The sequence below is a fragment of the Hemicordylus capensis genome, chromosome 6 (assembly GCF_027244095.1).
Source record: "Hemicordylus capensis ecotype Gifberg chromosome 6, rHemCap1.1.pri, whole genome shotgun sequence".
NCBI classification, from domain to species: domain Eukaryota; kingdom Metazoa; phylum Chordata; class Lepidosauria; order Squamata; family Cordylidae; genus Hemicordylus; species Hemicordylus capensis.
Genome location: NC_069662.1, coordinates 122,690,382 through 122,714,970, shown reverse-complemented (window position 1 = coordinate 122,714,970; position 24,589 = coordinate 122,690,382). Strand labels below are relative to the sequence as shown.

The 24,589-nt window shown below is 44.6% G+C and overlaps 1 protein-coding gene across 4 annotated transcripts in view; it reads right to left on the bottom strand.

The window, feature by feature from the left end:
* Positions 1-2,801: 2,801 nt before the first annotated feature.
* The window catches only part of SNX13 (sorting nexin 13), a 125,205-nt gene continuing 103,417 nt past the window's right edge, over positions 2,802-24,589 (bottom strand). For all 4 annotated transcript variants that reach the window (XM_053261055.1, XM_053261053.1, XM_053261052.1 and 1 more), the window contains 5 exons: positions 24,172-24,243; positions 22,013-22,158; positions 20,203-20,271; positions 12,088-12,200; positions 2,802-4,204 (listed from right to left, as the gene is read on the bottom strand). In XM_053261055.1, coding sequence (XP_053117030.1) covers positions 3,957-4,204; positions 12,088-12,200; positions 20,203-20,271; positions 22,013-22,158; positions 24,172-24,243 — 648 coding nt within the window. In that variant the 3' untranslated portion in view covers positions 2,802-3,956. The remainder of the gene's footprint in view (positions 4,205-12,087; positions 12,201-20,202; positions 20,272-22,012; positions 22,159-24,171; positions 24,244-24,589) is intronic.

The window sequence follows — 24,589 nt, the reverse complement described above, 5'->3', positions numbered from 1 at the left end:
CTTGATTTCAAAACCTTAGAAAACCTTTTTTTAACAGTTGTTCAAATACACATGCATTACATGAAAATATTGCACTAAATTTGAGATTGTGGAATTCATATTTTGCTTTAAAAAAATTGGTACACATTCTGGTAGCAATTAAAATTAGTATTTCAATTATCGCAAACACCAGAGGCAGAAGCTTGAGGATGAACTATATGAAGTATTCCACCTTACTGTTAATTTTCTCTTAAATTAAGGCTCAAGTAAGTGCATTTGCTGGACAATGGCACATTTATTTTCAGAGGCTGGTCACAGCATTCACAGGCCAGGATGTGACTGGTTAAAGTGTGTGCTGCATTTACACAATCAATTGGAAGATGCTCTGAAGGGTATAAATGTAATGACACAGGGCCACAAGTTGAGACAATGTGAATAGACAACATATGAACTCTATATAAAAACTCATCAGGAAGAAACATATTACTGGTGATTTTGGATTACAGGCACACTCAGAAATTAAATACAGAAGACAAACTTATGTCTAATACTATGTCAAAACAAATCATACATTACTCAGAGTAATGTTCCATTCACACAATCAAAGTTTTTATGGATATGTAACTGATTTAAAAATTCAACAGCTGAGCATGTTCTTACAACCTAATGTAGAGGAGATGCCCATAAATAAGAGGTATTACATATTTGATTGACCACTGATACCCAGTTTGATGTACTGTAAATTGAACAAAATAACTGAAATGTATTAATTCAAAATTAACATTTTGTGAAATCATATATTACGATTCTATTGTATTTAGACCTGCCATGTTTGCTGTATCCTGTGTAGTTTATAGTGTTCTTATCAATTCAGAAATCAATCAACAGAGCTGGAATATTAAGAGCTGATACAGACCTATTTCTCAAGGTGGTAAACCTATGTGGGTCATACAACTTCAGATAACAGGTGGGCACTATGAAGGGCATTTCATATACACACAAATTCCTTGCGTATGTAAAAACTAGCATATCAGGGAGAAACTAGGCTGGAATCCTTCTCCCTGATATGCTAGTTTTCTGTGCATGCGGGCAGGGAGAAGAATACACCTACAATTAAGGAAGTCCCTACATGAAAGTGAAGTTGTATGGCCCACACAGGTCTACCATCTACTAGGATGGAAGGGAATGCAATCAATGCTGATTTTTAAGGACCATGGTCAACATCCTGATTAATGGTGCTTCTATAAAGAGCAAGTGCACAGTGCTAGCCTCCTCACTTCCAAAGTACGGGTGCTCTTATGCAGTAGCATGACTATTTTTGCTGCTCTCCTCTTGCTCTGGAAGTGCTCCTTAACCCACAGAAACACATCCCTGGGAGCTGTGTGACCTGCAGGGATATGCTTCTGGAGCAAGAGAGAGCAGTCAAAATCACTGTGCTCTTGCACAAGAGTGCCTGTGCTTTGGCAGTGGGAGGTAGTGCATGCGTGCTTTTATTAGGAGCACATACCATTCAGTCAGGATGTCAGCCCATGTGTACGAGAATGTCGTGTCACCTGCCACCTTCAGTTAAAAGTTAAAGAAACCTGGGGGTTGACACTTGATACGTTATCTAGTGATAAGCCCGGACTGTTCCGGAGGCCATTCTAAAGGCCTCCGGACCGGTCCAGACATGGGCGGTTCGGGTGATTCGGGGGGTTCCATTAAGAGCAGGGGGAGGGCTTACTTACCCCTCCCGCCGCTCTCCCCCTTCGGCACCCATAGTTCTTTTAATAATTGGGGCAGCAGGATACCTCCCTGCCGCCCCTTCTTACATTTTGCTGCTGCTGCTGGCTATACTCCAAAAGGCTTTAATAAGCCTGTAGCGTGCGGGCTTCACGTTTCCGCGACGTGTGCACATCACGCACATGCATGTTGTGGAGACGTGAAGCGCACGTGCGACGTGCACATGCACTACAGGCTTATTGAAGCCTTTTGGAGTATAGCCAGCAGCAGCAGCAAAATGTAAGAAGGGGCGGCAGGGAGGTATCCTGCCGCCCCAATTATTAAAAGAACTACGGGCACCGGAGGGGGAAAGCGGTGGGAGGGGTAAGTAAGCCCTCCCCCCGCTCTTAAAGGAAACCCCCCCCAGTGCCGGACCGCAGTTCCGTGCACACCCCTAATGTTATCTTGAGCTCTCCTGGTACTGGTAAAAGAAACTGCATGTATGTAGATCTAAAGAGAAGGGTGGAAACCCCAACACATGCATATTGCAACAATGGACAAACCTCTGTTACTGCATGGCCACTATGAAGTAGACTTCATAGCCAAAAATTGAATCCAAGTAAGGGGAGTGGGGGGCAGATGAGAGATCTCTTTATTCAGGCTCCACAGCCACCCTTCTTGACTACTCCCCTGTACAACCCCCTTTTCTCCTCCAGGCTTGAGTTACTTTATCCTGAATTGAAGTTACTATATGAGACCTTTGTTCAAGGATCTTTAAGTATTGCCTTTATACCCCAACTGGAATCAAATTTCTTGGAAATAAGTTCCAATAATGAACATCAGACTTTCCAAGAAATTTGACTGGTATCCAGGTATTAAATCTTTATTATCTTGGATATTTTCTGGGTCTGTATTTTTTAAAAAACAGACAGTGTAGCAGAATATTCAGAAGATTATAACCAATCTCTTGCAATTCCCTGATGGTGGAAGGTCTCATCACAGAGAGTCAGAAAAAGAGACGATGAGCCCAAGATAAATTAAGGCTAAGCAAGTGTGGTCAATTATTACTTCATTCTTAATTAGACATTATTTTTGGAAGGAAGGAAAGAGGATAGACAGGGGGCTTTTGTGTAGAAGAGGTTTTATTTATTAAAATTTTACATTATGCAAAAAATAAAAGAGATTGTTATTTAAAAATATATTGTAATTGTGTCTCTTATTTTCATATATACACTATGGTGCATTCAGGAATTTGCAATTGTTTGCATATGTCTGTTCAATGAAGTCTAGAAGACTTCCATGTCAGTAAGAAAAGTCATTTTAGCAATTTTACACTTGAAGTGAACATACTTATAAGGTGACTTCTAATGGCATATAGCACAATCCTTTGGAAAAAGGTTCTTAAGGTCAAGAGAACTGCATTTTAATTTTGCTTCTGTTCTTTGCTTCTTCCCCCAAACTCCTAAAAAACAAACGTGGCAACATCTGTTCCCTTCACTGTGACTATTATAAATTATTCCTTTAAAATTATACATGGACCACAAGATCTGTAAATTTAAGAGCAAAACAAGATCTCTAAAGAGGCTAATTCAAACCCATGTCTATCTTCCCTGTATTTCTGCCTTACTCCATAGAATAATAAACCGAACAAAGATAATTTGCTTAGTTTATTTCTTGAATTCACAAAGGTAAAGTTAACACGGTTTTTGCACCATATTATCTCAACCTTTAGTTAGCAAATTAGTTCTTGGGAAAATATAGCACTATTTTTCAGAATGATCTATTCCAAAAGACTTCTCTTCCTGCTAGCTTACAGCTGCTCATCAAGACCCACAAGGTCTCAACAGTCATAATGCAAATCAAATCGCACCTGATTCTCACATTGCACAATCTCCAAGCAAAGCAGCAAAGTCCTCCATTGCTGTCACCAAAGTTGTGCTTTTCTCTTCTCTCAGTGGACACCGTCTAGCACTTTTCGTTGCTGGCAATCATAGATTCGGTCAGGAGTGGAACGAACATTCTTACAGAGCAGGCCAGTATTCTTCTCAGTGTTGCATGAAGATGCACCAAATCATTTAAGACACATGAACTCAGTTCATGGTAGTGGTTGCCATTATAGATGAAGAATGAGTAGAACCACATCTCTTATGGATGCAATAATAATCTAATATGTGACACTAAAAGACTGGTGCAGAAATAACAGCATGAGAAATAACAGCCCCAGAGAATCTGCCCAAGTCCTGGACAAATGGACACCAATGGAATAGTTTGGAGTGTCACCTTTTCTGTGAAGAAGGCGCTTGCGTAGGTTGTAGTCTATGCTTGTATCGCTGCATCTGCTTTGAGCATGAATGCAGTTTGTTGAACAGCTCATGGAATTTATATTGTTGAAATACGTTTTCCAAGAAGCCCTCTAGAAAGACATACACCATTCTTTTATTTAGTTGGGTATGCTGAAACATCTCGAAGACCCGGAGAATGCCTTTCCTTGTTGTCTCAGCACCAAGGATATGCTTCAACTCATCTAGGAAAAGCAAAAAATGTTATGGCAGTTGAGCAACACGTTTATCTTCAGGTGCACATCTATCTATCTAATTCTCTTAGACGTACCCATCGCTAATCCCATGCGTGGCAGATCTCACAACAGTTTGCGAGCGAGGGGAGAGGGAGAGGAAATCGACATCAGCAGGGAACATAAGGCCAATGGACAGGCCAGCGAACAGGCAGGGAGAGAAAGCAGCAGTGGCCGGGGGAGAGAGAAAGAGAATGCAGCGGCGGGGGGAGAGGGAAAGCAGCAGCAGCTGGGGCCAGGGGAGAAAGCAGCGGGCAGCCAGCAAAAGCGGCTGGCCAGGCAACCGACAAGAGAGAGAAAACATTGGAGGGAATAGGGTTGAGAACTAGGGGCAGAGAACGAGGGAGAAAAACAGGTTGCTCACCTGTAACTGATGATCTGGTAGTGATCCGTTGACATCCATTAGAATGGGTTTTGCGCCTGCGCAGAAGCCTCTTGGTGTCGAGTTCCACAGCTCCTTTATGGCGCCTGCGCCCCGCCCCATGTGACCACGTGGCTATTTAAGGTGGGAGGAAGCACAGGCACCTCAGTTCCTTGGAGACCGCCGAGGCAGTCGCAACATTTGATGTAGCAGGTAAGTTCTACTGTAAAAAATAATTCTACTGCGGAGGGGAGGTTCAGGAGGGTCTAATGGATGTCAACGGATCACTACCAGATCATCAGTTACAGGTGAGCAACCTATTTATCTGGGGCATGATCCGTTGACTCCATTAGAATGGGTGTTTAGTTAGCTCCATAAAGGAGGAGGAAGCAGTAGAGTTATTGCAACACCCTTTTAAGAACACCTCTTCCAAAATTCGCCTCCACTGCACCGTAGGTCAATAGCATAATGCCTCTCAAAAGGCTGTTCAGAAGACCAAGTAGCAGCCTTACAAATGTCATGAAAAGATATGCCAGATAGATGTTCCGCCGAAGTCCCATAGGCCCTTGTAGAGTGTGCTCTAATGGACCTAGGGGGATCAACTTTTTGCAGCGTGTAGGCCATTAAGATGGTTTCCACTAGCCAATGAGAGAGCCTTTGACAGGACAAGGCCCGTCCCATTGACTTACCCTTGTAAGAAATAAAGTTTCTTTGTTTTCCTCATTGGTTTAGTAATATAACAGAGGTAATATAACAGAGTCCTGCGGACGTCCAAAGAGTGTAAGGCCTTTTCCAAAGCAGAAGTCGGGGACTTAAAGAAAGTTGGCAGCACAATGTCTTGGTTGATATGGAAATCCGACACAATCTTTGGCAAGAAGGAGATGTCAGGACGTAAGAGCACTTTGTTTTGGTAAAAACGGGCATATGGCACATCCATGAGGAGAGCTGTAAGCTAGCTCATTCTACGGGCCGTAGTAATAGCCACCAAGAACACAGTCTTTAGGGACGTTAACTTTATACTAGCCATCTTAAGACGCTCAAAAGCAGGCTCTGTCAAAGCTGACAGGACTAAGGATATGCTCCATAGTTCTACAGGTCGTTGAATGGGAGGATATAGATTAGAGAGACCCTTCAGGAAGCTTTTGCAGGAAGGGTGAGAAAAAAACGTTTTGCCATCCCATCCTGGATGTTTAGCAGACAGTGCAGCTAGGTATACTTTTATAGAGACGTTAGAGAGGTTTGTGGTTTTAAGTGTAGTAAGGTAGAGAAGGATCTGACGTATTGATGCTTGTAAAGGATGAAAGCCATGTTTTGCAGCATAGGTGGTGAATCGCTTCCACTTGCCTGCATAATTCTTTCTAGTGGAGGATTTTCGTTCATTTAGCAGTATCTTTCTCAAAAGCCAATCCTCCACGCCGTGAGTTGTAGAGTTAGGACCCCTGGGTGAAGCACCAGGCCATCTTGTTGCACCAACAGATCTGGACAGGTAGGAAGTCTCTTGTAGGTGTGAGAAGAGAGTTTGAGTAAATGTGGAAACCACACTTGGCGGGGCCACCACGGTGTGACCAGAATGCACTTCACAGGTCCTTCCAGAATCCACGCGACTACCCTGCTTACCAAGGGCAACGGTGGGAACATGTAACTCAGGTACAGTGACCAGTCTATCGTGGCCCGCTCTTGAACAGTAGTGTTCGCACTTTGCATTCTGTGCTGTAGCAAATAAGTCTATTTCCGGAGACCACCCAGAGGTCGAATATCGGTCACAAGTAGAGGTTGTTCAGTTCCCACTCATGATGGGTGTCTGTCAAGAAAGTACGGCTCAGGTTGTCCACCAGGACGTTGTCCGTCCCCTTGATATGCAGGGCCATGGGGGTGATGCTTTTCTTGATGCACCAATGCCAAATCTGAATGCTGAGTCTGCAAAGAGATCTGGATACCATTCCCCCCTGTCGGTTGATATAGGCAATTGCAGTGGTGTTGTCCAACTCCAATTGCACTACCCGACCTCTGAGCATTGGGAGGAAAACCATCATGGCTTGAAAAACTGCTAGAAATTCCAGAAAATTTATGTGAAGCAGCCACTGGGTTCTTGTCCACAGACCTTGTTCCATTCTGGAATTTCAATGGCCTCCCCAACCTCTAAGTGAAGCATTGGTCGTTAACCACACCAATGGGGGCTGTAATCAAAATGGGATCCCTCTTAGTACATTGGTGCTCCATGTCCACCAAGATAGGGACCTTAGAATTGACAGAGTTATCAACAATTTTTTCCTGGGGTTGCCCCTGTGCGAATGGGACAGGAACCAAAGTTGGAGTTTCCTCATCTTCAGTCATGTGTAACGAACCGTGGAATTGCATGAGGCCATCAGACCCAGTAAGCGCTGGATCTGTAGTGGGTGCTGGCTGTAGTGGGGAGGTTTGAAATTGACAAACCAGACTTGTGATAGTCAGATAGTGATCCTCTGGTAAGAAGGCCCGTCCCGCATCTGTGTCCAACACTGCCCCTATGTAAGATATGGTGGACATTGGGGTCAGATGAGATTTTTTCCAGTTTATCTGGATCCCCAAGTCCTTGAGAAGGTACAACATATACTTTATCTGCGAAAGCAACTCTCCTTTGTCTCGCAATGTCAGGAGCCAGTCGTCGAGATACAGGTATATCTTCAGGCCTTTTGCTCTGAGATGAGCCACTACCACCACCATGCATTTGGTGAATATGCGAGGGACTGTGCAAAGTCCGAATGGTAGGACTTGGTATTGGTAGACTGAGGTGCCTACAGTGAATCTCGGGTACGTCTGGTAGGAAGGGCGGATTCCTATGTGAAAATAGGCATCTTTTAGATCTCACAAGCCAGCGCTCCCGAAACAGAAGTGGTAGGATGTCTTGTAGTGTTGTCATCCAATACTTTTTCACTTGGATGAATTTGTTGAGACGTCTCAGGTCCATTATTGGCCGGAGTCTGCCATCCTTCTTCGCGATTTGTAAATAGTGGGAGTAAAACCCCTCCTGCCATTGGGCCCATCGCACCCGGACTATTGCTTTCTTTTGTAGGAGTTCTTGTGCTTCTTGCAGTAAGGCAGGAGTCACCTTCGTGAAACGTAGGCCCCGAAATTGTGGTCGGGTCTTCAACTCTATCGCATAGCCTGACATGATAATTTTCAAGACCCACCGATCTGATGTTATGTGGCGCCATGCTTGTGCATGACTTGCCAATCTGATGGTGGTGTTGGCTATTGGAGTCAGCACATGGATGTTGTAGGCTGACAATGTCTCCTCCCAGTTGATGTGTGGGGTTGGAAGAAGCAGTTGAATAGATATTTGGGTGTGCAATGGGCTGTCCTGAATCTCAAAGACGCTGTTTGTTGCCCTCTCCGTTTGTTGCGTTGGACAGAAGGGTATTTGTTCTTTTGTTGCGTGGACCACTTGGAAAAAGGTCTATAGCCTGCACGGGGACGATAGAAATTTCTTTGTTTCGTCGTATATGATGTAGAGGCAGAGGAAGTTGAAGTGAAAGTTTTCGCAGTGAACTTGGATTTTTTTCATCTTCTCCATCATTGTATTGGTCTCCACGGAGAATAAGCCCTTGCCGTTGAAAGGCAGACCTTCAATCTTATCCTTCATATCTTGCTGCAAAGAGGCTGAGCGTAACCAAGCGTGACGTCTTAAAGTAATTGCTGCTGTAATTGATCGAGATTCTGACTCAGCCAAGTGTTTAGCTGTGCTTAGCTGTTGACAGGTCAGATCCCCTGCCCTTTGCAGAGTCTTCATGAACTGAGCTTTCAGTTGGTCGAGTGAGAGCGTGTCCAAGTCCTTTTCTAGGCTTTCCCACAGGCAGTAACTATATTTAGCCATACAGGCCGAATAATTGGCCAGTTTGATGGAGAGGCAAGAAGTTGAGTACAGTTTTTTGCCTAATACATCCAACTTCCTCCCTTCTTTGTCCGCGGGTGTAGTATGTTGTCTCCCAGAACGTGAACTGGCAGCACAATCAATAACTAAGGAATTGGGTATTGGGTGCTTAAAAAGGTATGTTTTATCCTGCTCTTGCATCCGGCAAAGACCTTCCAGTCTTTTAGCTGTTGGAGTGGAAGTATGAGGAACTGCCCATGCACATTGAGCAGCATTTGAAATTACTGGCTGGAGAGGTAGGGCGACAGGTTGGGCTTATTGAGACCGGGCCATGAAATTATACACTGGGTTATCAATTGTTTTAACCTGTGAGGCTAAGTCCAGGCCCAGGGCTGCAGCCATGTTCTTGACATGGAAATGATAAGCTTTCAGCTCTTCTGTTGGGGAGACATGTGAAGGTGCAGCCACATCTGGCGAGGGATCTGCCTCCACGGTTTTGACATCTGATTTAGAATCAGAAGACCCATGGTGACTGTCCTCTGTCTCATGTAGTGATGGAGAGTGTGGCGCTGGTGGTATGGGTGTTACCGGTTGATGCAACGGGCTAGATGGGATTAACTTTTCCTTTTGTACCGCCTTGGAAGACAGCTGTAGCACTAAAGTTTGTTTGTGTGTTGTAGACAATGTCACTCGAGTCTGTGTTGCAATGGAAGAATGTTGTGATGCCACTCGAGTCTGCATAGCAATGGAAGAATGCTGCTTCCGGTTTGGGGCAGAAGGTGCATCACCTGCCTAGAGGTTACGAATTGGCAACACATTTAAACGCCAAACCCTTTCACCAAAGTCATACTCTAAGCCGGGTGATGATGTGCCAGGCAAAGCCCTTTCATTCGACGGAGAAACCTCATGGCTAAATACACAGGTGTGCCATGGTGTAGGTGTAGAAAGTTGGTCTGCAGTTAGTACTTGTGATGTGGGATCCACGGGTGCGGGAGGAGCTTCCTCTTCCGAATGTGGAAAACCTTTAAAGAGAGATGGTGAGGTAGTATTGGATTCCAGCATGTTCAGAAGAGACTGAGCTGTGCCTGGATCCAAAGAAGCTCCCTCATTATCAGATATCAATAAATCAAAGTTTATTACGGTATATGACCAGCACAACAAGGGGGGAAATACAATTAAAATATAAATAATTTAATAATAATAATAATAATAATAATAATAATAATTCAACAGTCTAACCCATCAACAATGTTATAACTGAAAGGTTATAGAGCAGCACTAGAACTGTTAATTAAAAACTGACGCAATCTTCGAGCTGCTGCACCAAAACCCGCCACTTTTCAAGTAATGGCAGGTATGTTGTCCTCAAGCAGGAAAGCCACTTGTTGGCTAGGCGAATTTCCTGGGAAACGAGCCAGCAGTGGAGATATTAGTTCTAAACGTAAGTCCCTATAAAAGGAGCAATAAAGCAAAACATGTTCGATTGTTTCAACTTCCCCATCGCCACAGGAGCATAGACAGTCCACATAAGGAGTCCCACTGTAGCGACCTTCAAGGACAGCAGAGGGAAGGCATCTACATCTGGCCTGTGTGAAAGCCAACCTATATCTGGGGATGTCTAATTGTTGCAGATAAGATAAAGGAGGAACAAGGTAGCTTGTGGTATCGTTACAATAGAAACCCGGAGACTTAGATAAATCTTCCTGCCGCTCCGTGTCTAATATTTTCTGTTACACCAAGGCACGGGCTTGTGATACTTCCATTTTGAGCAGGGTAAGCGGAAGCAACCCCAATGTTGCCAGTTTAGTAAGTATTCTGCGTTCCCAGGAGGCATGAAATGAATCTTGTAATGTGAGAAATACTAAACTACCATGGGAGTGATGGATTTTAATCCAGTAAAAAATTGTAAGTATCCAATATCTAGCCTCCACCTTCACTAGACCAGTCTCCAGTCTCAATCTGGCATTAGAGACACAATGGGGTCATTATCAGATAGATCCGCATGTTCAAGGGCGAATGTCATAGGAGCCCTAAAACGAGGGATTACTGTAGATATAAGAGCCAGTGTGTTCAGGGTCGATGTCTGCTCAATATCTCCCGATGTCGAAGGGGACCTGATCAGCATCGGTGCTGGCATCAAATTCCTTCCTGCCAGTACCGAGAATGTTGACATCGATGGTAACGTGTCGGGTATCGCTGGTTCGGCCGACTGCGTTGAAGTGGAAGGTTCTCTCGACGTCGACCCGCTCAATATCGAAGTCAACGCCTGTGGCCTCGATTCTGTGTGGGTCGGTGTCAAAGACTTTGACATGGAGGGTGTTTGTATCTATGCCGGCTGTGTCGATGTCGAAGGCTTTGACACATAAGATTTCCTCTTCTTTGATGCCGGGCGCATCAGTGTTGATGGCTTTGATACAGAGGCTGTTTGTTTCGATGCCGGACGTGTCGGCGTCAAAGGTTTCGACTCAGAGACAAACAGTACACCCTGGGCCGAGCCGGGTGAGGGGTAGAACCCGATGTCAAAAGCTTTCTGGCTGTTTTGGCGGGATCACTCGTGGCAGCCATTTTATTCCCCTGCCTTTTCAAGGTGTGTGGGTTTTTTTCAGTGGGCTTCGAGGTTTTAGACTGGGTAGCACCCAGGTCACTTGTGCCATGAAAGTGATGGGGCAACTTTGAGGTTGAAGGAGCAGTCAAAACATCGTCATACAGTGAAGCCCTCAAGTACAGTTTCCGATTTCTCCGTGTTTGCTTGGTGAAAGACTGACAAATTTTACAAGACCAAATGTGAGCCTCACCCAAACAGAACAAACAGAGACTGTGGGCATCTTGAGAGGGCAATTTCGCCTTACACTGCTCGCAGCATTTAAAGGTCTTTTTAGATTTGGGGATATCCATTTCTTTCTTCTTTTTTTAGAGTCATGAAAAACAAGCAGTCCAGTACTTACAAGCGTGGTCAGAGACAGTCCAAGGTCAAAAAAGCCGAATATCAGTCCAATCCGTCGACAGTTAAAAAGGTAAATCCAAAAACATTATCCAAGGGCAGTCTGTAATCAAGTATTCATTGAAAAACAGTAGAATCTAAAGAGCATAACTAAGGAACCAGAACGAGGAGCCGTAGAAATTGGTGTACCGATCTCCACGGCGGTCTCCAAGGAACTGAGGTGCCTGCGCTTTTTCCTGCCTTAAATGGTCACGTGGGGCGGGGCGCAGGTGCCGTAAAGGAGCTGTGGAACTCGACACCGAGAGGCTTCCGCGTAGGCGCAGAACCCATTCTAATGGATTCAACTGATCATGCCCCAGATCTAAAGGCTCAGACGTTCTGTGCCTGGGCCAGCTAATATATTTATATTTACTGTAAAATTATATTACTGATGGTTAAAATAGGATGTTCAAAAATATAACTTGAAGGCAATGAGAACACACACACACACACACACACACACACACACACACACACACACACACACGGATGCTGAGAAATAAAAACAATTCTTATTTCTTTGAACTGTTTCATAACTTGACTGACCAATACGGTTCAGATGCAGGCAAGTAAGGCTATGATTCTATAATCAGGATTGTCCAGCGTCAGCTCTAGGAACAATTAGTTTTAAGACATTCACACACCTGGCATTATCCCCAGTAATTTTGTTTTCCCAGCAATTCTTGTTCGCATTCTGATGGCATTGTCTCTGCGTGGAACAGCCTCTGCTAAAATGCCATTCGGCCAAAGGGCATCTCTGCAATGAGACAAGTTAAAATGACAATTATATTTTGGTGGTTATCGGAAAACCTTGCTATATATTAAAAAAAATTCAAACCCAAAAAAGTTTCGACCTCAATTTTCAAGTGACTTTTCTAGATCAGTTGGTTTGCATTTTCAGACCCTGAATATACAGTACAAGAGTGGTTGATGCCAGTAGTAGGCAGCCTATACAAAAGTGACCAAGGCCATAGATTGTGAAGGGGCTAACAGTGCTAGAGCACAATGAAGCTGAAGGAACAGCATCATTCTGGGGAACCAGCAAAAGCATGTGGCATCCCAACGAAGTTCAAACAACTTCAAGTATACACTGATGGGATCTGAGCTGTCAGTGAGTGACCAGGAGAGGGATCTTGGAATTGTAGTAGGCAACTCGTTAAAAATGTCGGCTCAATGTGCGGCAGCTGTGAAAAAGGCCAATTCCATGCTAGGGATCATTAGAAAGGGGACTGAAAATAAAACTGCTAATATTTATACAAAACTATGGAGAGGCCACACCTGGAGGACTGCATACAATTCTGGTCACCACATCTAAAGAAGGACATTGTAGATCTGGAAAAGGTGAAGAAGAGGGCAACCATGATGATCAGTGGCCTAGAGCACCTTTCTTATGAGGCAAGGCTACAACACAAGGGGATTTTTAGTCTGCGAAAAAGTCAACTGGGGGGGAGACAGAGGTCTATAAAATCATGCATGGTGTGGAGAAAGTGGAGAGAGAGAAATTTTTCTCCCTCTCACATAACACTAGAACCAGGGGTCATCTCATGAAATTGATTGCCAGGAAATCTAGGACCAACAAATGGAAGTACTTTTTCACACAGCGAATAATCAACTTGTGGAATTCTCTGCCACAAGATGTCGTGACAGCCAACAACCTGAATGGCTTTAAGAGGGGTTTCGATAACTTCATGGAGGAGAGATCTATCAACGGCTACTAGCCGGAGGGCTATGGGCCACCTCCAGCCTCAAAGGAAGAATACCTCCGAGTACCAGTTGTAGGGGAGTAACAGCAGGAGAGAGGACATCCCCTCAACTTCTGCCTGTAGGCTCTCAGTGGCAACTGGTGGGCCACTGTGTGAAACAGTATGCTGAACTAGATGGGCCTGATCCAGCAGGGCTGTTCTTATGTTCAGGAACAAATGAGGGGACCAGGGAGGTCGAGTCATTTATACAAAGGAGAGGAAAGTGTCCATGTCTATTTCGGAACCAGGTTGTTGGGAGGAGCTCAGGGAGTTCATAGCAGCCATGACAACTATCCCAATTGGGTTCTCGACCGACGCATGATGCTGATCACATGCTCGATTTGGTCTTTTGCTCTGATCAAGGCAGTGTTCCATCGGTGAGGACTCCTGTCATCTTCCCATTGTCATGGTTAAGGTAGGACTTGCAACCACAACCCACCTCTGTGGGGGTGAAAGACCCATTAAGCTGATGTGCCCAAGAAGGTTATTGGATCCAGTAGGATTCCAAGAAGGCTTGGAAGGGTTTCAAATTGGGTCTGCTAGTGAATCTGTCGATGCACTGGTACAAATGTGGAATGATGAACTTACTAGAGTGATAGACACAATTGCTCCTAAGCGTCCTCTCTGACCTGCTTTAAATTCAGCCCCGTGGTACTCAGAAGAACTATGGGAGCTGAAGTGGCAAGGTAGACGACTAGCGCGCAAGTGGAGGAAGACTTGGCGTGAATCCGACAGACTGCAACACAGAGCACATTGAAGATCTGTGCTCTGGTAGTGCGGGTGGCAAAGAAGCGGTTCTTTTCTGCCTGCATTGCTTCTCCACCAGCCAATGTGACAGTCTCTGTCTAGATAACGTCTGTCCCTTATTCCTCCCTTTCTAGGAGATGAACAGTCTCTTAGATGACCGAAATTGTTTGGTTCTAGAAAGGTAATAAAGAAGTGCCCTGCGAACATCTAAAGAATGCAGAGCCTTCTCTAGTGGTGTAGTTGGAGAGTTAAAGAAAGTGGGCAACACCACATCCCGGTTGATGTGGAAGTCTGAAACAATTTTTAGTAAGAAGGAGATATCAGGTCACAGGAGTACTTTGTCGGGGTAGAAACGTGCGTAAAGTACATCCATTCGGAGAGCCGTAAGCTCACTCACCCTGCGCGCAGTTGTGATAGCCACTAAGAACGCAGTTTTAAACTATATTAGTTTCAGAAATGCAGAATGCATGGGTTCAAAAGGAGGCTCAGTGAAGGTGGATAGGACTAGCGAGATACTCCACTGTTCCAGCGGCTTGCTGATAGGTGGGTATAGGTTAGCAAGGCCCTTCAGGAAACTTCTGCAGGAGGGGTGGGAGAACACTGTCTTGCCATCCCAGCCCGGATGCCTGGACGACAGGGCCGCCAAGTGGACTTTAATTGATACATTTGAGAGTTTTGCCTTTTTAGGGAGTTCATATACAGCAGGATCTCATGGATTGAGGCCTCTTTGGGGCGAAAGGCGTGTTGAGAAGCATAGATAGCAAATCTTTTCCATTTGCTGGCATAATTCCATCTTGTAGAGGCTTTGCATTGATTCAGCATAATCCGTTTTAGGAGTCTATCTTCCATGCTGTCAGTTGCAGAGTTTGAACCCCTGGATGTAATAGGCATCAATTTTCCTGTATTAGGAGGTCTGGATGGTTGGGAAGCCTCCGAAAAGTGTTCAAGGTCAGTCTGAGTAAATGTGGAAAACATGCTTGGCGGGGCCGCCACGGTGTTATCAGGATGCACTTCACATGGCCCGACAGTAGGCGTGCTACAACTCTGCCTACCAGTGGTAAAGGAGGGAACATGTAGCTCCAAATCTCCGACCAGTCCAGTTGGAAGGTGTCCCCTCAGGACTGAGGGTCGTGACCCGCTCTCGAGCAGAACAGCCTGCAGTTTGCATTCCGCCTTGTAGCAAATAAGTCGATCTCTGGATGACCCCAGAGGTGGAATATTTCCCGCAGGTAAGCATCGTTCAGTTCCCATTCGTGCTGGGTCCCTGACGACAACGAACGGCTGAGGCTATCTGCTAGTATGTTGTCTGTGCCCTTGATGTGGATGGCTATTGGCGTTATACTGTTTCTGATACACCAATGCCAAATCTGGAGGCTTAGGGCACAAAGAGACCTCGAGACTATTCCCCCATCTGTTCAGGTAGACGATAGCTGTAGTGTTGTCTAGCTGCAACTGTACAACACGGCCCCGTAGTATCGGGAAAAAAGCCTTCATTGACAGGAAAACTGCTAAGAGTTCTAGAAGGTTTATATGTAGCTGGCACTGTGCATGCATCCAGAGACCTTGAGTCATGGTGGCATTGCAATGACCACTCTACTCCCGTAGGGAAGCATCCGTCATGACCCAAACTGATGGAGGCTGCATCTGAAAGGGTACTCCCCTGAGTAGGTTGGATCTCCAAGTCCACCAGGACAACGTGCGGAAGACCGGTACTGGAACCAGTAGGCACTTTTCTGGGTTGTCTTTTAGTAGGTTGAAGGAAGAGAGGAACCACATCTGTAACTTTCTCATCTTTAGACAGGTGTATCATACTGTAGACTTGGAACAGGCTATTTGGGCCAACAGGCGCTGTATTTGATGAGCTGGTTGTGAAGAGTTGCCCTGAAATTGGTGTATCAGAGATGCAATGGTCTGGTAACGGTCCTCCGGAAGAAAAGCCCTGCCTAGGCTGGCATCCAGTACAGCCCCAATATACGTTATGACGGGTACTGGTGTGAGGCTGGACTTCTTCCAGTTGACCCGTATTCCGAGGTCCTGGAGAAGGCTCAACATATATTGTATCTGCGAAAGTAACTAGCTTTTGTCCCATGACAGGAGCCAGTCGTCGAGGAAAGGGTACAGTTTCAGCCCTTTTGTTCTTAGGTGGGCTACTACTACCGCCATGCACTTTGTAAAGACACGTGGGGCAGTGCAAAGTCCAAATGGTAGTACTTGGTACTGGTAAACCGCACTTCCTACAGTGAACTGAAGATATTTCCGGAAGGATGGACGGATCCCTATATGAAAGTAAGCATCCTTCAAGTCTAACGTCATTAGCCAGCGCTCCTGTTGCAGAAGTGTGAGGATAACCTGTAACATTGTCATGCGATACTTGTTTACTTGGACATACTTGTTTAGATTTCTCAGGTCCATTATTGGCTGCATCCCTCCATCCTTCTTCGGAATTTGAAAATAGCGGGAGTAAAACCCCTCCCATCTCTGTGCCCATAACACTGGCACCACAGCTTTTTTGCGCAAGAGTTTCTGCACCTCCTAGTATAGGGCTGGTGTCTCCTTTGTAAAGCGAACACCCTGAAAGCGAGGGTGAGCTTTGAACTCTATTGCGTAACTGTACTCAATTTTCAGCACCCAGCGATCGGATGTTATGTGGCACCATGCTTGCGCATGACTTGCCAACCTGATGGAGTTGGTGGCTAGTGGGGACATCTGAATGTTGTAAATCGGCCCCCCGCTGTCCCCGATGTTTTGGGGAGGCGAGTAAGGCTGCGGTACCAGGTGACGCGGTGGGCTGTCCTGAATCTCAAAGCCACTGTTTGTTTTCTTCCGTCGGTTTTCGTTGATTCGACCAAAATTTGCCTTTTTGTTGGTTACTGTGCTTATTGTAAGGCTGGTATGATATGCGGTAGTCACACCGGTCCTGTTGTCTATATGTAGGACACGGGTCATAAAAGTCTTGGCTGTAAATTTTGATTTTTTTTCATTTTCTCCATGGTCGCATCAGTCTCCTCGGAGAAAAGGCCTTTGCCATCGAAAGGTAACCCCTCTATCTTGTCCTTCATGTCTTGCTGGAGGGAGGCAGACCAGAGCCACACGTGGCGTCTCAGAGTTATCGCTGTGGTAATTGATCTGGACTCCAACTGCCAGATGTTTAGCTGTACTCAGTTGCTGGCAGGTGAGGTCCGCTGCCTTTTGTAAAGTCTTGCGGAACTTTTGTTTGGGTTCTTCTGGAGATAATGCATCCCAATTTTTTTCCAAGTCTTCCCAAATGCAATAGCTGTATTTCACCATGCAGGCCGAATAATTCGCTACCTTCACTGAAAGACAGGATGTAGAATACAACTTTCTACCCATAACATTCAATTTTCTCCCTTCTTTATCAGCTGGGGTGGTATGTCTTCTACCTGACCTGGAACTGGTTGCACAATCAATTACTAAAGAGTTCGGCACCAGATGTTTGAATAGGTACATATTATCTTGTTCCTGTATGCGGTAGAGTCCTTCTAAGCTCTTTGACGTAGGAGTAGATGTGTAGGGTACTTGCCAAGCACATTGAGCAGTGTTAGATATTATGGATAGTAGTGGTAAAGCGATGGGCTGGGAAGACAGATTGCTGCATGAAATTGTAAACTGGATCGTCTATTGTTTTTAGTTGAGAAGACAGATCCAGACCCAGTGCAGATGCCATCTGCTTCACATGTGAGTGGTATGCTTTCAGTTCTTCTGTTGGTGAAACGTTGGTCGGGGTAGCCACATCTGGAGAAGGATCAGCCTCTACAATTTCAGTATCAGACTCGAAATCGGAGGAGCCATGGTGACTACCACCTGAGCCACTGTCGGAAGGAGTTGGATTTGAAGGCGGCACCCCTGGAGAAGCCGGGGGTGGAGAAGGCAGTGTTGCCAAGGGCTCAGTTTGCACCGAGTTGATAAACAGCCGTACCTTCATTTGTGAGCCTCTATTAGTAACGATAGGCCGAGGAGTTTGAGTAGAAGCCGCCTTAAGTATTTTAATAGGTAAGGTCGGGGTATCCCCTGCTGCCAGTGGACGTATACAGTATGAACTGGTGTAGTATCCAACTCAGGTCGTCGAAGTGCGGGGTCATCGGGATGCCCAGTTGCAGAGTTTTCGAGTCTCCATGCCCTGTCCTCCTGGAGGTCATACGCCGCTCCTGGCGAAGCTGTACCTGGTAGAGCCGTTTCTTTCAATGGTGACACGGCATGGCTAAACTCGCAAGTGTGCCATGGAGCAGGAGTGGCGAGCTGAGTGGAAGTTAGAAGCCCAGGAATTGGGGTTGACATGGGTGCCCCGCTGTCATCTGAGTATGGAAACCCATGGAAAGTCGAGGGGGTAGCTGTTGTCGAATCAAGCTACTTGAGAAGAGGATCTAAAGGAGTAAGCTCCCCATCTGAGAGATCATCCTCTTCCAGAGAGAAGGTCATCGAGCCCAGAATCGAGGAGTCACTGTGGTGATGTTAGAGAGTGTGTTCAATGTTGATAATCGGTCCCCATCAATCGACGTCGATGGAGATCGGATTGGAGTCATCACAGGTCCTAGATCACGGGCTGACGGGATTTTAAGCATCGACGCTGACGCAATCTTTTCTGCTGCCTCTATCGATGTTGATGAGTCTTTCGGCATCGAAGTTGATACATCCGTCAGCATCAACGCCGATGCTGGCTGTAATGCCAGTGCTGCAGGGTTCGATCTTCTTGGTGTCGACGCGCCGCCCAGCTTCGATGCCAACGTTGATGTAGAGTGGTCCGGCATTTTCGATAGAGCGGTCTCTTTCGGCACGGACGTCGATGCCAAGGAATGCAGCGCCGCAGGCTGCGTCGGAGCTGATTTCTTCGATGCCTGGTGCGCTGTTGATGCCGAATCAACCTCGACCTCCTGAGCTGACCTTGGTGATGGCGTCGAACTGAAGGCTGAAAATTTTCTCGCTTGTTTGGCGGGTTTTTCGGCGGCCGCCATTTTGTCACCTGGTCTTTTCAAGGACTTAGGGGTCTTATCGGTGGGCATAGAGGTTTTAGACTGGGCCGAACCCAGGGCCCTCAAGCCTTGCGGAGACTTAGACAAAGTAGAGGGAGCGGACAATGCGTCGTCGTACAGAGCCGCCCTTAAACGAAGCTCCCTATTCTTCCTCGTCTGCTTAGAAAAAGACTGGTAAATTTTGCAGGTCGAGGTTAAATGGGCCTCCCCCAAGCATAACAGGCACAAACTGTGGCCATCCTGAGAGGGCAATTTAGCTCTACACTTAGTGCACTGCTTGAATGTCTTTTTTCCTTTAGGGGTATCCATTGTACTCACTCCTTTAAACAGTCCGTGGTCAAATAGCCAAAATCCGTCCACTCTTTCGACGATTGAAAACGGTACGCAAAAGCAGTTCCAGAAAACAGTCCGGGGTCAACCCAACAATCAAGCAGTCCAAATCACAAGTCCAAATAGAGAAGTCAGAAACGGTCCAGGTCAAAACCAGTAGTAGAACTTTACTTTAAAAATAGCAAGGAACCAAATCACGAGAGATCACTATGGCGGTCGAAAAGGAACTGAGGTGCCTGCGCTTCCTCCCACCTTAAATAGCCACGTGGTCACGTGGGGCACGGCGCAGGCGCTAAAAAGGAGCTGTAGAATTCGATACCGAGAGGCTTCCGTGCAGGCGCAGAACCCACTCTAATGGTATCAATAGATCACAGCCCAGATATTGTGGATTTCCTGAAAAGCCAATTGTCGACCCTAAGTGTGTCATTACATGCCAGAGAAATTGAAAAAACCCATGTCCAAAGGGTTTTAGTTAGAGGTGTGCAGAGCAAGTTGTTGTATGCAAGTGTGGTACCATGTCAGTGACTTGCTGTATTAGTAACAATTTTCAAGGTTCCATTTGTGCAAAATTATACTACAGGTAGTGGAAATGTTCACTGTGTGTCTCATACAATGGAAATAAAAAAAGGACTGGTTCAGGCATCACGTGGAATCTGGTCCATGCAATGATCCCAAGCCTCAACAGTGCAGGCTGCCCCTCTCCCCTGCCTGCATGACTGCCTACATCCAACTGAGGTTAAAATAAACCAAGACCCGTCATTACTTTCTACAAAGGCAGACTTGTAAAAATTTAATATCCTCTTAAAGCCCAGGTGAGCAATCTCATTAAAAGCATCATAAAATCATCAGTTAATGTGATATTGACATTAGAAAATATCACAATAGTGTGATATTGACATAACAGAAAATATAACTCGCTTTGAGCAAAGCTTGAGGGGAAAAAATGATATACCTGAACCGCTTTACTGCATCTGCTACTTGTTCAGGAGATGTCATCCAATCAACATGATCAACTATTTTTCTGGAATGATGATGGACACAAAATCTTAGTTTAAAGGTTTTAAAAGCAAGCATATTACTCTGAAGTACTGTATTATTCAAAACCCTATGCAACATTCAAAAGGGATAATCCTTTGTAATCAGTGTGCCCCAATACAGCAGTAACCAAAAGAGAAGAGAAGTGCGACCTATACCTCTGTTAAATGCAAGTGCTGGTGGGATATACAGAGTGTCCATCTAATGGCACAGCAGGGAAATGCTTGACTAACAAGCAGAAGGTTGCCAGATTGAATCCCCACTGGTACGTTTCACAGACTAGGGGAAACACCTATATCGGGCAGCAATGATATAGGAAGATGCTGAAAGACATCATCTCATACTGCATGGGAGGAGACAATGGTAAACCCCTACTGTATTCTACCAAAGACAACCACAGGACTCTGTGGGCGCCAGAAGTCGAAATCGACTTGATGACACACTTTCCCTTTACTGCCTCTCTAGGTAATACTACTACTAAAAACATATGTTTTTGTACCTTCACGTAAAGGTGCCTACAGCAATCTCAGCTTTGAGAGAGAGTGTTATCCTTGTGTTATTTCACAAAAATAATAATTCAGTCTCCAAATAAAGCTCCTGCCAGGTGCTAAGGGCCAATTTCCCCATCTTATATTTCTGTGAGGCAGGCTAGATTGTAAGATACCGGGGCTATTCACACGACTGGGCAGGCAGGGCAGCAGATAGGTTGGGGGAAGGCTGATTAAATTCACCTTCCCCCGCAGATGACTGATGCCATGATGCTGGGAACGTGGACTACGCTCCCAGATGAGCAGCCCTCCGGAAGGCGGGAAGATGTGTCCCAGCCCCCGGAGATCCCACAATGCACCGCGCGACATGTGCAGTGCATTGGGGATTTGCGGAGACTAGCACTCTAGGTGTCCATCTCTGTATACGGCTGGGCTGGAAGCAGCCCAAGCTCACACATGAGCAGGTAGCCCGGGCTAAGGGAGTGCTCACTCCCTTCATCTTAGCTAACAGCCAGGCTAAAAAGATGGGTTAGGCAGCGCTGCCCTGCAAGGATCAGGCCCAATCCCAGTCATCAGGCTGGGCTGCTCTAGCCTGGGTTAGGCTGCATATGACAACAGCCTCACTGATGGACCACAGAGCTTGACAAACACTAAGCTTCACAACTGAGCAGGAGTTTGACCCCAGGTTTCCCATATCCAAATCCAACACACTATCCACTGCACCACACTGCCTCTCAGAGATGCCAGAGAGTGGTATATGCTACTTTTAACCAAATGGACACTAGCTGGGTAGGGAAGAGTTCAGATTTGGGGGGAGAATATATATTGCTTGCAGCCCAGCAGAAAAAGCAGGGCTGGAGGATACACAGAGGGTGAAATAAAGAGCTATACCAGGCCCAACTACAGGAGAAAAACATAGTGAGAGTAACCTAGAAACTAGTCAGGCAGGAAAGCAGGTCTCTATTGCATCTTTATATAATATTTCTGTTGTTTAAGGGGAGTAGGAAATCTGTTTCTTGGGCACAGGGGTCTATGTTGTTCTGTGCCCAAGAGACAGATTCTCCCCTGCTCCCACTGATACAAGTGTGACAAGACCAACTATACTATACTCATATGATAGCTGTATAGTGAAGGTTTTTTTAAAAAACAAAGCAAAAACCACTGTAAGTGCTTTAAAAAAGGGTAACTTTCCACATGCAGTTCACATAATATAGGTGGTAAAAATTAGGAAGACCATACTTATTTATTGTATATCCACGCATTGCTCTAATAAGCTGCTGAAGTAAGTTTTTTATATTTCGTCGTAACCACTGATTTCTCTCCTTCAGATCAAAGACTTCATCCATGAGCAGCAGCATTATCCTAAGAGGAATATTGTCATCCACCTAATAAAATAAATTGAAGTTTGTTTTTAAAAGACAAGCAGATAATCATTAGACAACTTCAATATGCTCACTACACTCACTGAAGGCAATGCTCTTAAATGGTCACACTATTGTCTTGAATGTTTTTACTTTAATGGTTTACTTCATATGCAACACTAGGATGCATTGCATTGAATTTTTGAAGTGTATGCCCCGTTCAAAATATTGGAATGATTCTGCTCACATTATAACTTACTCATTCATACATTCATGTTTAGTGTATCACAACTTAAACTTAATATTTACATCACCCCTCTGATCTACATTCTAGTATCTATACTCTGATTGCATTTTGGAGAAGCTAGCCACTGAATATTTGAAAATGTATTAGGACTTCACTTCAGGTTTTTGCTTTTTAAAGTTCTTACATAAAGCAAAAGCATAAACAAAAAAAACCTCTAGATGGGAGGAGCTTAAAGAGATGCTTTAAATATCACATAGGCTTGCTCTCACCCATTAGAATGTTTTCCTTTGAATCGGATATATCACTGAATTTGCAGTTCATATCAATTTCAAAAAATTTCTATGCATCTCCGCACATTTCAATTTTTGAACTTCTATACATCCTGGCAAATGTTAATTTGAATTTTGTCTGAATACAGATAGATCAAGCAGTCTGAAACTTGTCCTCCTACTTGTCCCCCCCCCCCGCTTAAAGGAATTAAAATGCACACATTGAACTAAAAAAATGTTGCAGTGCAAACCTTTGTATAACTGAGCATCTAACAATTATGCATTTTGGGAAATGTATTTTTGCTAAGTATCTTTTACAAACCTTACGCATATAACACAAGAAATAAAATATCTCTTTCAATGACAACAGTAAAAACATATAGACAAGATGATAAGAAAACTGCAAACTGAAAAATGTCATGATCTTTAGGGGGGAAAGAGGGTCTTTGCCAAAGTCACAGTAATAGTCAGTATACAGAAATACAAACTGGAATGCTTTGATCTGGCATGTAAAAAAATGTGAAGTGTAGAACAGGTGCAGATTTACGACCATGACAAACATGCATATAATCACTAGTAATCTTATGGACCTTTTGTCCTCATTAAAGATAAAAGATTTTTTTCAACTGATTTTCATGTATTTGATCAGTGTTTCAACCAATACACTTTGAAATTATCCAGCTTACAAAAACATCAAGGCTTAGCTTTTCAAACTGCACCAACATATTCTTCCCCTCGCTTCTCTTTTTTAATGTTTTAGATCTAATGTTAGATCCATGGTCTAGAATAGGGGGAAGTAAAAAAGAGCAAACTTTTTTTGATCATTGACCTAGATAAACCTTGCAATAGATGCTCTTATGAAAAACGTCAGATTTTAAGTGAACATAGGCACAGGATTAGTCAAATTACTTGAATGTTATGCATAAAAATTATATCTCAAGCTTTTAGGACATATATAGGCCAGGATCCAAAGAACTGATAAACTAGTTCTGCGTGCCCAAAGAAATCTGGGTCTTGACTTTCTCAAACCTTCAGTGCTGTGTGGCAAAGAGCTCTGGAAACTGAAGGCGAGTTTCAAAGACAGGTTGCACTTAAGCATGAGGGTTTGCTATTCAAAGATGTACCAAAAATCTTATTTTGCATATCCAAGCCCTTGAGTGTGTATAGAGTGGTCACTGGATCCCAGCTATAGGCTTTTAAAGACAAATTTATTCATTTATTTATTAGAAGATATAATATATCGCCCAATCCACAGACTCAGGGCAATGTACAAGGCAAAAACAGAATCTGAGATGTAAAAGAGGGTGGGGGGGGATATTTAAAGGGCAAACGCCTGGCGAAAATGACAGTAACTGCAAGAGAAAACTCTGGTTCATGTGTGCGTGCGTGCGTGCGTGCGTGCGTGCATGCGTGCGTGCAAGAGCAAGTCTTCTACATGTATTTAGAAAAGAAATTCCACATAGTTACTAGGACAATACACTAACTTACAATCAGTACTGACTTCAGCTTAACCATACTCACGTTGTCATCAAGGTGTGCTGCAACCCGGCAGTGTTTAGGATCAACGAATGTCTTCTCCATTAAAGGAGGCTCCTAAACCCCAAAGAAATATCATTGGGAAAAGTAATGGTGGGCGGGGTGGGGGGAATCCTTTACATATAATTATCCTTTACAGTCAAAAGAATTGAATTCTTTACAGTCAAAAGAATTTCATAACTTCACAGTAGCAATTATAGGATGCACTTACAACATTATTATAACACAGACTTACAGGAACATTCAAAAATAGAAACAAATCATGTAAGATTGAGATGCATTACAAGTGTCTAATGCAGTCATTTCAGAAGAAAGGCTAACTAGTCCTGTATTCTAATTTCGTAATCAACATTTTGGAATTGGTGGAAAATCCCAAGAGAATTCTGATTATCAAATAAGAATG